Below are 14,308 nucleotides of genomic sequence, written 5' to 3'. Positions count from 1 at the left end.
GTAGCTGCAAGGCTTCCTCAAAGGGACATAGAAACACCAGGGCTGCGGCGTGTATTTTATTCTAAAACCTACATTCTTTACACATCTCGTGCTGAGAAAGTCCGTCTGCAAAACATATTAAGAAATAATGTATCCAATTCTAATTAATCAAAAACAAAGCTGTGCGCTACAGAACACAAACTGATCAGCATAAAGAAACAATTAGTATACTAATTTGACCTAAGCCCTGATATTTTGGTGAGCCTAGGCACCACTGGTGAAGATACCTTTGGTGAAGATACAAGTTCCAATTTCCTTTCTGAGATGCTAAAATTAGCCTATGGACCCCCATGTCTGCAAGCAAAGACCTGGAGATCTAGGTGGGAACTACTTTGTCATATTAATATAAAAATAATCCCCATCCATATTGTATTATATTTTATAATATTTTATCCTGAGTCGAATAAACCTCAGGGAGTTTACACATACATCTTTAATTAAAAGCAGAGACCAACCGTGATGATTGGCTTTCCATTAAGGTTCCCAGTGAAAATCTGTGAGTTGTTAAAGGGGTTATGAATCTCTTCCTACAGAAACACGGGCACCATAAACACACGAGAGGTAACGAGCGCCAAGCTTTTCTCTCTGAGAGAGAAAAATTACAAAAGAGAAATGATAGATGGTGCTTGCTAGAAATTTTAATTAAACCTGTGAGTGAAAAATTCTGAGTCAGGCCAAGTGGCAGCTGCACTCAGACGTGACCTGCTGTAAAAGCAGAGGCGGGACCCACGTCAGGAAATGGAGCTCCTGTGAGAACAGCCATAATATCCTTGAATTTCATTTAATCCAGCGCTCCATAAGGTCTAGCTCTGAAGGGCCTTCTGGGAGATTCTACCCCCACCACCTTGCCCCAGCTGAGTGAATAACTCCGATTACAAAGAAATCTGCTCTTGGTTGCTTAGTGACAGCAGAGTGTAGACCCCAGCATCTTCAGTGTGTGTGTGTGTGTGTGTGTGTGTGAGTGTGTATGCTGTCCCTTGTTGAAAGCAGTGTGCCTTGGCAGACTGCACTGCTGCCTTTGCTGCAGTAATTAAGTAACGAAAAGCCCTGACCATGGAAGATTCCATAAAGAATTTCTCTAAGAACTATGATTAAAGGATAACCACGATCCATAAAAAGATCATAAAGAAGAACGGTTCCTTCTCCTATTGCCCTGCTTTACCAAAAGGGCATTTAGGAGGTGGATCTTTTCTCATCCATACTTCCATTTCTTGTAAGTTGCCTGACACTGGCCTGGTCTGTTAATGTCTACGGTTCTTACCCATAGAGCTCTCTCTCGTGTCGGGGGCTGTCAGGAGGTCAAATGTCCTTAATTCAAAGGGCTTTGTCAATCATCATGCATTAAATAAACATCAAGCATCATGACTCTTCTTTTTCCTTTGTCTCTAAACTTCACTTGCTCTCTTTCATCCCACTGCTTGAAACTCAAGAGACTTATGTGGTTGATTGAATGTAATCCTGAATCCAAGTGACAATTAAACTGCTTGCATGTCAACACATTTCATGAGAAAAGTGTGCTCTTTCTTTTCAAAAGCCTCCCTGGATGCGTACATCTCCTGTACGGATTACAGCACAACAAAAACAAAAGCCGCTGCTCAGAAGAAGAGATGGTTTTAGTATCCGTGACTCTTGTGCCTTTCATTTTTGTTGCAAATTACAGAACCAAAGCCTTAAATCCAAAGCTGCAATTAATGCCTGCTGACCAGCCGTGTGGTCCCTGTGCTCACACCTGATCTCTGTGACATTTACTCTGATATCTGGTGAAAGACACAGTCCGCCCACGGTAGCTCATATCTTCCTTGAGAATAGTAGAAACGTAGTTGGCACACATCTGCCTAGTATAAAGGCCACCTACCTAGTCTCCCCTGCAGGGAGGTGAGTCAAGTGAGTCTGGAACTTTCCTTAAGGGCATAGGCACTGTGCCCCTTTCATCATCCTTTCTTCCATATTTCTGCCTGGGGCACAGAGACCTCTTAGACCATGTGTTGGATGGCAGAGAGTTGAGCTGAGAAACCCTGAGTGCCTGAGGACTTGGAAGAACAGAGTCATCTGAGAAGCCCTGGACTTTGACAGTAGAGAAATACACATCTCCCTTCTTTAAGCTGCCCATGTTGTGTTTGTCTCTATTACAGCCAACCAATGAAATTACTTTTCCACAGCTTCGTTTTCAGAGTCCCTCAACTTTCAAGAATTCTGCATTATGTCTTGACAATATCTTTATTTCAGGGCAATACAGTTGAAAATATTAGGCAACTCTCACATGCAAGACCAAGTACTGGGAGTCCGATGTCCTGAGAGAAATCAGTGGGCAACTACAACACGAGACGTACCCCTACAGTCACTATAGGGCGCTTGGGACCAGTGCACCTTAACATAGAAACTGAATGATCAGGGGCCAAACATGGGGAGGAAGGAAGTTTTGTTGGACGGCAGGACATTATGGAATAATGACTTAACAATGAGATGTTAGGCAATGGGCAGAGAGTGGAGGTGCATTTCAAAAAAAAGAACAATATTTCCAAAGATCTTTGAGGAAACAACACACGTGTTGAAAGAAGAGAAGAAGTCCAGTGGTTAGAACAGAACAAGAAAGACACCAGAGGTAAGGTTAGAGGAAGTCAGGGTCCAGAACTTTCCACTTTATTCTCCATCATCTCCTTATCACTTTCTAAGATAGGGGGATGGACCAAAAAATGAGAAAGAGGACAAAAGTTCATCAGGAAGAAAATTCCAGGGCCCATTTTTTCAGAAATTTTCTCGTGGGTGAGGAGTTAGAATTTACACCTACACCAGAGAATCAAAGTAGTCCCAGATTCTCGTTTCCCCTCCCCAAAAGGAAAAATACTGAAGGGAGATAAGACAACGCTTAATGGGACCATTGTTTTGCCCTAGTTTATATAAGAATGAACAGACCAGACCAAAATATGCAAGTCATCGCTCTCAACAGAACAATTCTTGTTCCCCTCTGTCTCCAAGCCTTCTCATTTGCAAATATAAAGAAATAAATATAAATCTGCTCTTTGACAGAAGCTGGCTTCTCAGATTTTTTTTTTCCTTTGTTTCCTACATACATTAATGCCTTCCACTGAACCAGTGAATGCATAACCTCTTTCAACAACCCCCACTGTACTGAGGTGGGAAAATGCTATGAAAGGATTAAATAACCCGGGGAGGACACTAGAGGGCAGGTGTTCCCTTTACCTCTGCTGCGATTTCCGCCCGTGGACTGACAACCCACCACTAGGACTGTAGGGATGCACATTTTAATTGCTCTCATTTTCCAGAACTGTTCAAATATAAGGTAATAAATAAATAAATAAATCTGCTACATTTCTCCTCAAATAAGCTGAGCTTTGTACTTATTCTCCCTGTCATCCCTTCCCTGTTTTTCTCAAGCTGGACTCCTCCTGGTTTAGGTCTTACTTCAAAGATCACCTCCTTGAAGAGGCCATCCTTCAGAGCTTTACCTAAGTAACTCCTCCTAAATCCCATTATTCTCTGCTGCATAAAATGTTTCCTTTGACATTGACCAGAACCCCCAATTACCTTGTGTATTTGCTTACTTGAAGATAATCTGTCTCTACTACAGAGCATTCTCCTCAAGGGCAGTGAGGGACTGTGTCCTACTCACCACTCCCCTCTCAGAAGCTAGAAGATGATTTATGTAATAGTCACTAAATAAATGAAGAATACTCAGTACTTTGAAACGAGTACTATTATAATTCACATGACGGATGGCTTACAGAGATTTTTAAAAACTTGGCCAAAGTTATGCAGCAAGTTGATGGCAGAATCATACTGACCTCAGAGACTCTTGTAAACTGTATTTCTTTTTATGATTTTTTTTGGGGGGGGAGGTAACTTCCTATAAGAAAATCACCATTTCAAAAATCTAGTTTCTTCTTTGCCTCTTTCTTCTATTCTATTAATATCCAATGAAGCCTACCCTCAAATACTATTCACATTTTTATTTTTCCATTCTTTCTGTCACCGTTTTAATTGATGTTCATATCCTATGAGTAACCTCTTACTTAGTTGCATTTGCCTTGAGTTTCTTCCTGCGGCATTCAATAATTCTGTATATAAACCTCTCCCAAATTAATTGCCTTACATTTCAATTTTATCATGCTATTGATCAACACCTTCAGTTGCTGTGTAATGTCAAAAGGAACAGTTTTTGACTTTGTTTTCAAGGCCCTCCACAGTTGCCCCCATTGTACCTTTATCACGTTATTCCCTACTTAAACTCTCACTGGAGCTCCAGCTAACCTGGCCTTTTTACTGTTTAAACATCTCTTGAGTTCCTCCTGTTCTTACACCATGCTGATCCTATTGTCCTCCAAAAATGCTCTCCCCCACCCAGATTTCATTCATTTCTCAAAACACTGGTGAATTTCCACCTCTTCTTTGAAAGCTTTCCAGATAAATCCAACGCACGTGGATCCACCTGTCTCTAAATTTTTCAGTGCCTAGAATAGCGTCCAGCTCATAGTTGGTGCTCAGCAAATTTTTGTCAAATGAATGGCTGGATCTGTAGTTGAAATCATACCCTGTCTTATGGCAACCTTTATTTTGTCTTTTTAAATTTTATTTGTGTTATTAATTCTTGGATCCCTTCCCAACTGTATCTTTTGAGTTATGAGCCACAAATTCTATTCAACTCCTTATATCTTTTGTCTGACAGATTACTCTACATGCTTTAACTCTCAATAGTCTTATTGGTAAACTTGTACTCTCTGATTTGTGGCATGGCTCAGAATTTAACAATAACTGCACAGAAAATGATAAATCTTACAGACCTTATCAGAGAGACCACTTGAGATTCAAAGTTAGGTCCCTTCTTCTTCTTTAATTAATGTCTTACCATCATTGACACATTGTGAAAGCAAATTATCAAGTAGGGCCCCTTGTTGTTGGAATACCTAGCTGATTTCCTTTTTAGCTTTTGCGAACCTCATGATATGATAACCTAATGGTTCATCATGTGCCAATGACATAAGAACACCAACTAGGCACTTAAGATAGAAACTAGTATAAAACAGGGTTCATACACTTCAGAGCAGCAAAAGACAACATCCACAAAAGACATACTGGCCAATGTTGTATTTTCTTGGTGTTCAGTTAGTACCATCATTTAATATATGCCATGGAAATTCAGAGACAATACAAATTGATGATGCCTGGGGCATTATGGGAAGATATCTGAAATTCTCTTGAGCAAGAGTACAACTATTATTAGGTCCCTGTATGTGTCTGGCTAATCTATAAAGTCTCGACCTTCTATACCTTTATGATCTGCAACTTCACTTGAATAGCTTTATATATACTTTAAGAAAAAGATGACACCATCAACTTGCTCTTTGATCATTTGGATACTGATTTCTTCCAGTCACAAAGAACCACTGATGTCAAAATAGCCACATCCAGTCCCTCTCTTCTATATTATCCTGTTCTGTCTTTTTTCTTATTAGTACATGAGAACAGCCCACTTATTTATCGATTTATGTAGGGGCCGGCAAAATAGGGCCCATAGGACAAATCTAGCACTCACGTTACTTTTATAAATAAAGTTTTATTGGAATACAGCCATGCTTAATTCATTTTGCATTGTCTTAAATGGCTTTTGTGCTAAAACAATAGAGTTGAGTAGTTGTGACAGAAACTGTAGGACCCCCAAAACCTAAGATATTTATATATGGCTTTTTACTATCTCACCCTTGGCGTACCTGCTTATTGTCTGTCTCCCCACAGCAGAATGTGAAGGGAGACAGTTTTGTTCACTGTTCTAACCAGGAAACTTGTATCTAGGACATAGTAGGTGCTTCATATCTGTTGCTGACCACTCACAGACTTAACCAGATAAGTTGCATTAACATGTACCTCTAAGAGCTCTGAACTTGATCCCACATCTGGAATCACTGCTTTCTGGGCATAAACATAATGAACTCATGTAAAGAAATTTGTAAATGGCCAAAGAATACTCTGGGGACGATTCTTGGCCCAAGGAATAGTTTTCATTGAAAAGGACTTGGTCTCACTGCTGGGCTTACTGGGGGCAGAGCACTGTATTTTTTTTTTTTTTTAATAGCTCTGCTCTGCTAAATGAAATACACACTAAATCAGCAGGCAGACCTGGACTGAGAAACTAGGTAACATCTGGAAAATAAGAGCTTAGGGTAACAGATTTCTAAAAGCTTGTTGATAGGAACACCAACCTGTGCCTTTTTTATGAATTTACTTGACTCCTGTCGATTGATATTACCCAGAGGTTAAAAAAAAAAAAAAAAAAAAGGAAGGAAAAGAAAATTAAACATCACAGTTGTAAGATCTAAAAACACCATTTCCTGTCATTCTCTTTTTGTTTCTACAAGTAACTTACAATTTTATTCTATGTAAAATTCTCACCAAAGAAACAATACTAACTTAAAACTTAAAAAATTATTAACAAGCAGAAATTCTGACCTACTGAAACCCAGCCAAAATCAATGTGCTGCTTTTTAGATATTTTGTTTAAGGGACAGTGTTTCAATTCTGAGTAACCTATACACTAAGATAGACAGCCCCACCCAGTATACCATAATATGCATTATATTTCAGGTTTTTATCAGTTAGGTCTCCAGGCTGAGCTGCCAGAGTCATGACCCGCCCACTTCCCAAGCCAACATGGTTGGAGGGTGTTGGTCCAGTGTTACACCCTTTCTATTCCATCTCTGTACTACAGCCTGAGTGATTTGCAATGTAATCTATTCCTGTCTCTCCCCACTGAAAAGTGCTTCACATCTCTGCACTGCCTTCAGGAGAAAGCCAAAGCTCTCATAACACAGGAGGGTCTTCATGAGATGGTTTTGGGTGCGTGCTTACCCCAACTCTCCCCTTGCCCACATGGCCCTCTTCACTCTCTCCTCCCCTTGTCTTCGGGTCTGAAGGCAGTGCTTCTAGGAATTCTGACAATGTCTCATTCTTCCTCTTTCTGTCCCTTTCTCTTTCTCCATTTCTCTTCCCTCCGGTGCTTCTGAGCCTTTGTGCATGCTCTTCCCTTTCTGATTCTGCTTGAAACACTTTTCCTTCTACTCTTGTTCTCTGACTCTCATCACAGATTTCTCTTTCCCCCGATAGCCTTTCTGGATTCCCGAAGTCCAGGTTAACAGAAAAAACTCCAAGATAGGTTACACTCTATTGGGAACTCCAACTCCAAATCTAACCCCAAGAAGCATATCAAATGAAAGATTAATGAAAGGTAGATTTCTAACTTATTTTAATGTCATCCCCAACATGCTCTAAATTCTTAAAGACAAGGTACAAGTTCTGCTTTAAGCACTGTCCCAAAGCAATTCAACTGAGTCTCTTAGATAAATTTTCAAATGCTTTGCTACCAAACAAACCAACAGTCCAGGAATTGGTCTTCTAAAATATGGTAGCAGTGTTCTGTTCAAAATGGCCCACGAAATATATTTTAATCCAAGACATAACTCTTGTTTTGAAATCTTTCATATTAAAGAAGTCAGGGAGAGAACATGGATGAAGATAAGCTCCTTGTGGGAGCTCCAAAACCTGGCAATATGAGAAAGCACTGGGTTATTCTAGAGAGATACTGGTTACAAAGCAAATTGGTTTGAAGACCACTGAATATGAAAATGAGCAAAAAATGAAAACGGAACTTCGATGTATTTAACTAGGAATGTCCAGACTGCAAACACTGGGTGGAGTTCTTTTAAGTACCTCCACACCTCCTGGGCTAGCCTCTGGTTGTGTGGAAAGTGCTGTAATCTAAATGGTTAAAATGATGTCTGCCATCTTTTTTATAACCTGCTGTGGCAAGTGACATTTTGGGAATAAAAAGAATTGATGTAGTAAGTGCTGATGACAGCAGGCAGAAAATATATTCTTGCTTGAGAGAGAACAATAGTTCAAACTGAATAAGTCCCAAGGTGGGTGGCCAATTTTAGGCCTATACAGACATGGCCAGATTTGAAGGCAGTCTAAATTGGAGAGATAGGATTGAGGTACAGCCGTGGATATTAAGAGGGAAGAGGATAGAACGTATGTTCCACCTGTGGAAAGGTGTTTGAAACGAGGTAGGGAAAACTGGAAATGGGTACTGAGTTGGCTAAGACTCAAGAAAGAACATAGCCTGACAGCCTCCCCTGCAGTAGTCAGAAAGCCCACAGCTTGAGCTTCCTCCAGGGAACAGTGTGAAAGCAAAGTGGAACCACAAGAGGCAGATTACAGCCTCCAGGAGGAGGAAGAATTAGGGGATTGGCCTCTGCTAGCCTCAGGGATGGCAGCCACCTTGGGTCCAAGCTGGAACAAAACTTCCTAAATTCTGTGTGGCACTGTCTAGAAAGCTCTTAGTACTCTCCCAGAACCTCCTGGGTTCAAGAGTCAAAGAAGAACCATGCTCACCAAATGATAAAGTTTAGCTCCAAACACTTTCTTCGGGCATTATAGGATCTCTGAGAAATGCCTCCAGGAAGCAAGTCTAGATATTGATTTTAACTCCTTTCACTCCAATGAGAACAATGCCAGTGTTGTCATCCTATGTCTGTACTTACAAAGAACAAGGGAACCAGGATAGGGATGTCCCCTTAAAAAACTTGGAAAATTATACTCCTTTTCTTTATGCATCTTCTCTGGGGAAAGACGGGAAGGTAGAGAAAAATCAAGAAGAGAATTCTGCACAGGTTTTAGCCTGCCCAAAGGGAGATGTGAATTTGTCCCCAAAGAACTGGCATGCCAGACTCAATACAAAACTCCCCTAGAAAATGTACAGTGCCTTCTGAGATCACACTAACTTCAAAGATTTTCTATAGAGACTCACCATGAAGAATCATGGTGTGAACTGGCAGGTAATCAGGTTCTTGACTTTCTAGCGCAATCTATATGCTCCTTTAAAAATCTTTGAAGTTAGAGTGATCTCAGGAGGCATCACAGATTTTTTTTAACTATTTAATTTTTAGGGAAGCAAGAAGAGGTGCAATGATTTAAGTAGTAAAAGAAACATAGTCACTCATATTCTTCAAACAAAGAAAACCTGCAGGACAATGTCTTCTTCTTTAACCAAGTGACATCCGAATAGTGACAAGGGAAAACTGCACCCAGACAGCAAGAGTGGTTCAGTCATCTTTGGTAATAATAGATGGGAGTCCAGGCTGTCAAAGCCAGATTAGCGCACCTGATTTAGGTTTCACCTTCACTTAGTAATAACTTGCCTCACAAGGTCCTTATGCAACGTCTTCCAACAGGTCCAAGAAAAGTTCCACCCGGTGTTTCGGACCCCCAACTGGGTCCCACATTCTGATGTTCTGTAACTTTCCCAAGTTAATTGAGAAGACCTTAGAAGTGACTTTATGGGGGACACCTGGGTGGCTCAGTGGGTTAAAGCCTCTGCCTTCAGCTCGGGTCGTGATCCCAGGGTCCTGGGATGGAGCCCCACATTCAGCTCTCTGCTCAGCAGGGAGCCTGCTTCCTCCTCTCTCTGCCTGCCTGTCTGCCTACTTGTGATCTCTGTCAAATAAAATCTTTAAAAAAAAAAAAAAAAAAAAAGAAGTGACTTTACAGGAACGCATCTCTGTCTCTTGTCAATTATCAGTATGGGTAACAAATTAAATTGTTTCATTATCAGAATTATTAGCAGTATATGACCATTATCTACATTGTAAAATATGATCCTTACAATGAAACAGAGCTTACAGAGCAAGGGCATCCTCAGGATTTCTGGTAGTTGTCAGCACAGAGAGCACCTTCATGTATTTGGTAAATGAATCACAGGACAAATTATGGATAAATAAATGTATTTAACAATCTAAGTATATTTAGAAATCTAGACTAATTCTCATAATTAGCTTCAAGATATAGTCATCGGGTATAAAGCTGAGTTTACAAAATGGGGCATTTCTAATAATCATTTTATGGTTATGTGGAATAGATGAGTTACTTGAATAAGCTGTTTTTTTTTCTAGATCATAATTGTTGATATTTAAAAACTAAAAAATGAGCCAACATTTCTGTTTACACTGGCAACCTCAAAGCATTAAATTCACACCCTATTCCATTCCCCACCTCTTTAACTTTTATTGTACTAAAGTGGTAAATCACATGTGTTTGTTAAAGCACTGCTAATACATGGGGAGGTTAGGTGTGGTGTCAGAAGCCAAAATCTGGCAGGGGCCCTCGAGGTTCCAAGTGTTAAACCACAAAGGGCAATTTGTGCAAAGTGAATAGTATGGAAATATAATGAAATGATATTGTGTTTCATTTTTATCCCACAAGTACCTTCTTTTAAATATTTTAAAGCAAAGACGAAGCTGATACGGGAGACAGAAGCCAAATCCAGGTTTATACTTTCAAATAATTCTAATAATCAGCTCAGGAAGGAACACACTGGAGCGTGGAAATTGTACTAAGAAAAGACAGAAATCGGGGGGTTACTGTCTGTGACCCATGCGCAGTAAGCCCCACGTTGCTATTTTTACAAAGTATTATGGGAAAACCAAAGAAGAAACAACATTTTAAGACCTTACTGGAAATTTTAAAGCAGGTACAATATTCACGTACGGGTGCCCAACTACCCTCATTTGACTGGAAGCCCAGGCTCCACAGTGAAAGCAAAGTGGTGAGGTTTCCCCCTTAATTATCTAAGTAATTACCTTAAATGTCTGCTTTGCTTTGGCTGTGGAGACATAGTAACAACCATGAAGACCCTACTGAAACAAGAAGATACAAAGTTCATAAAATGCTCTTCGTCTCCGTTGCAGAGAAGCACAGGAACATCACCTGAAAATGCAAACTGGGATCTTTTGTGACAGGATTAGCGAAAACCTTTGTTCTCAAGCTTCAGTAAGAAGGGTTCCTCTACTGCCCTGGATCCTAGAGTGAAGGGAAGTTTTCTTGCCTAATAATCCACTGTCAGTGATAACGGAAGCGTACACAGACTGGGAATTGTAGACTGTGCTGGCCATTGTCATTTTAAAACACACATGCTGGAGCGATATATTTTCTGGAGACTTTCAGTCTTCTGCTCCTTGCTCAGAGCTCTTGTTAAAACCATGTGATACATGCAAGGTAATAATTTTGCCGGAGAAGCAGACATTAAGTCTGTGTCTCGATTCCATAAGAAAAGCATATACACTCTAGGAAAGATCTAATGAAATACGAGAGAAAATTAAGTAAATGAAATGTTTATTTTCCGCATGAAACTTCCTATTTTAGGGGAAAATCCTGCCATCTTGTTTTGACTTCACTGGTGCCCATTCTCCTTATTCATTTGGGCCTCTTGCTTTTATTACCAAGGCACTTGAGCTTTTACTATCAAGGCACTACCATTTTGTTCACCCTCAGAAAATTGTGTGACACACAAGCTATGCTACACTTCCTTCTGTTGTAGTTTAAAATGTATGTAGAATTCTAATCTCACAATGTTCACATACTCACAAGGAGACACCTAGTTTACCTGAAAAGTCATTTATTGAAAATTCTTTAATCAGAATTGAAGGACGTATCCAGATTCTCTACCTAAGCGTCAGAGTTCCAAAGTGAAGTCATTCTTGGGAAATATCTGTTTCCCTTCCCATGACTGGATATTATCATGGCTGTAATTTTTTTTATTATTCAAAGGGGGAACTATTCTATGTCTAGAATATTCCAACCTTACCTTTCCTCTAGCTGATATATATGAGTGTGTTATCAATCAGATCTAAGGACGCTGTACATGAAGGAAGATCCTAGTCAATCTTTGGTGCCAAGATGTCAATTAAAATTCAAGTTTCTCTGGAATTCTTTCAGTCCTCACTGGGAAATTTCTTTTTGTTTTAATATATTGAGTTAATACAGGAGATAGATAAGCTTTTCAAGGTTAATTTTAAGAGACATTCCTCTTTTTGCTTCTGAGAACACTTCTAATTCTTTGTCATGGTGACTGCAGATACAGAGGGGGTAGAAAGGCATTTTGTGGACATCATGATGGAAAAGGAATTTGTTGACATATACTTTGCAGTTTAAAGTGCCTCTCTGTGCAAAGCTGAAGCCCACCTTAGTCCTATCAAGTTGGCAGGCAACGATATATTAACAATACTCCTAAGGTTCTGTGTGCCATATAAGTTTCCATCATTTTTCTGTCAACCCAGGACTTCAAAACATCATGATTATTTAAAAACAAAGTCCTGGACTGAATAACATGATCATGGCTAACACACTGGTGAATGATGACAAATGAATGGGTAACTATTTGTCTGGGTGTTGCCATTTTAGACTGTGACTCTTGAAGATCTTATGCATAATGCCAAATTTGAAAGAGAGATTTGAAATCATCCCTGCCCTTCACATGCCTTCAAATGAGGCTTCAGACATACTCCTTAATTACCTCTGCCTCACAGATTCTCTGAGGCTGGATTTAAAAAAAATATATGACAAATGACATGTTCAGAACAAAAGAGACTGTTAACCAAGGGAAACAATGGATCTAACATTGGATGGGTTGTTTTAAAAAGAGGAAGAAAAACTCCTTTACAAGGAGCTATCTCAAGTAATTATAATTTTTTCCCATGGAGTTTATAGTAATCTAAAATTTTTCTATAACACAAAGTAGATTATAAGAACTCTGGGGTAAAAAGTAGGCCTTTCTTTATAATAGCCAAGAGCATTAGAAGAACAATGTGTGAGTGTAGTGTGGGGGGTTAGAAGTTGATAAGATAAGAAAGTGTGTAGAAGAAATGACAATGTAAAAGAAAGCTACAACTAGAAGACTAATGTCATTAAGTAATGACTTCTTGCTGGTGTTCTTTTAGGGAAACAGGGAAAATATGGGTAAATAACTCACCAGGATTTGGATTTTTTTGGTAACACCAGGATTATTGCTATAAAGCAAATTGAGTATATATCCTAAGACCAATGTTAAAATCAAATTCTTATACCTTGTTCCTCATAAACCTACACAAAGATTTCCTCAAGATCTTTGTATGCTTCTAACAAGATGGCAGGAATTGGCAGAATATATTCTAAAATCACACACAACCCAGCTTCAAATGAAAATGTTAATACTAATAAAATGGGAACACACCATTCCAGTGAACTAAAATCTGAATGAGTAAGGTTCTTGCAATCAAAGTCTTGGCAGTTAGGTGATAATGGCACCTGCTGGGTCTAGGACTGAAAGTTTATGTTTTTACTGAAAAACTGAAATTCAAAAATGCCAAGTTTAGAGGAGAAATGCAAGGCAATCTAAAATGACTGAGACATACAGACAGTTAACCAATTGATTTTATGAAAAAGATAACACTAAATAAATGACTCCTAATTTATTATAGTCAATGTTGCAATAAAAAACTTCCACCATCTTGACTACATTCAGTCCAAACTCAAGATGGCCACATTTGCAAAGTGTCTCTTATGAACCTTGCTATAAACCGTTTATGCCACTTGAACCCATGGGATATTTGTGTTTTAGGTATGTATGTATGTATGTATGTATGTATTTTATTTTTATTAGGCTCCATGCCTAACATGGAGCTTGAATTCATGACACTGGGGATTAAGAGTTCCATGCTCTACTGACTGACTGAGCCAGCCAGGCACCACAAATTATGTACAATTTACAATGATAGATAGTACATTGGTTTGTTCTTTGGTTTCTAGAAGACTCATCAGTGATTCAAACATGACACATTGTGTATAACGAAACACAGTTTCATTCCTTTCCCTTTCACAAAACATTTTATTGTATGAAACTTAAAATATACAAAATTTAATATATAAAAATATGATATTATTTAATCCTAGATCAACCACTTGCTAGCTGGATTACCTTGGGAAAGTTGTTAAATCTCTTTTATCTACCATTTCCCCCTCATCAGAGAGATATAAAAATTAACAATCATACTGATTTCTCTCACAAAGTAATGAAAATAAAATGAGATGATGTGTAGGTGAACATACTTCACAAATCATACAAAACTAAGATATACTCTACCACCATGAAGTACCAGGATAAAAAGTTAGGGACAGATGTTATTTAAAAATCACTTGGTATCCATTTTTAGGGAGGTTGCTTTCAAAAACATCATTTGCTATGCCAAAAATGTTCAGATTGTACTTCCTCATAAGTTTACTGTAGACCCTTTAATAAAAATATAAAAATGTACAAAAGATAATTTCACCTCCCTACTCCACCATAGCATGTGTAGGAAATCCTTTCATACATAATGGGGTTAAGGGTCTTAATTTTAGCTGCATAAAAGCAAATTGAAAATGAAAATATGGAAATATATAATTGCAG

The 14,308-nt window shown here is 38.9% G+C and overlaps 1 protein-coding gene across 2 annotated transcripts in view; it reads right to left on the bottom strand.

The window, feature by feature from the left end:
• GAS2 (growth arrest specific 2) overlaps positions 1–14,308 on the bottom strand; it is a 117,282-nt gene that overhangs the window by 28,702 nt on the left and 74,272 nt on the right. The window contains exon 7 of one of the 2 annotated variants that reach the window (XM_044260930.1): positions 10,699–10,742. The exons of the other annotated variant lie outside the window; for it this stretch is intronic. Coding sequence (XP_044116865.1) covers positions 10,740–10,742 — 3 coding nt within the window. The 3' untranslated portion in view covers positions 10,699–10,739. Of the gene's footprint in view, positions 1–10,698; positions 10,743–14,308 lie in introns of those variants that run through there. 2 annotated transcript variants of the gene reach the window in all.

This window comes from Neovison vison, chromosome 7 (assembly GCF_020171115.1).
Source record: "Neovison vison isolate M4711 chromosome 7, ASM_NN_V1, whole genome shotgun sequence".
Lineage (NCBI taxonomy): Eukaryota > Metazoa > Chordata > Mammalia > Carnivora > Mustelidae > Neogale > Neogale vison.
Note: the sequence above shows the minus strand (reverse complement) of the source record. Positions and strands in the feature narration are given on the sequence as shown.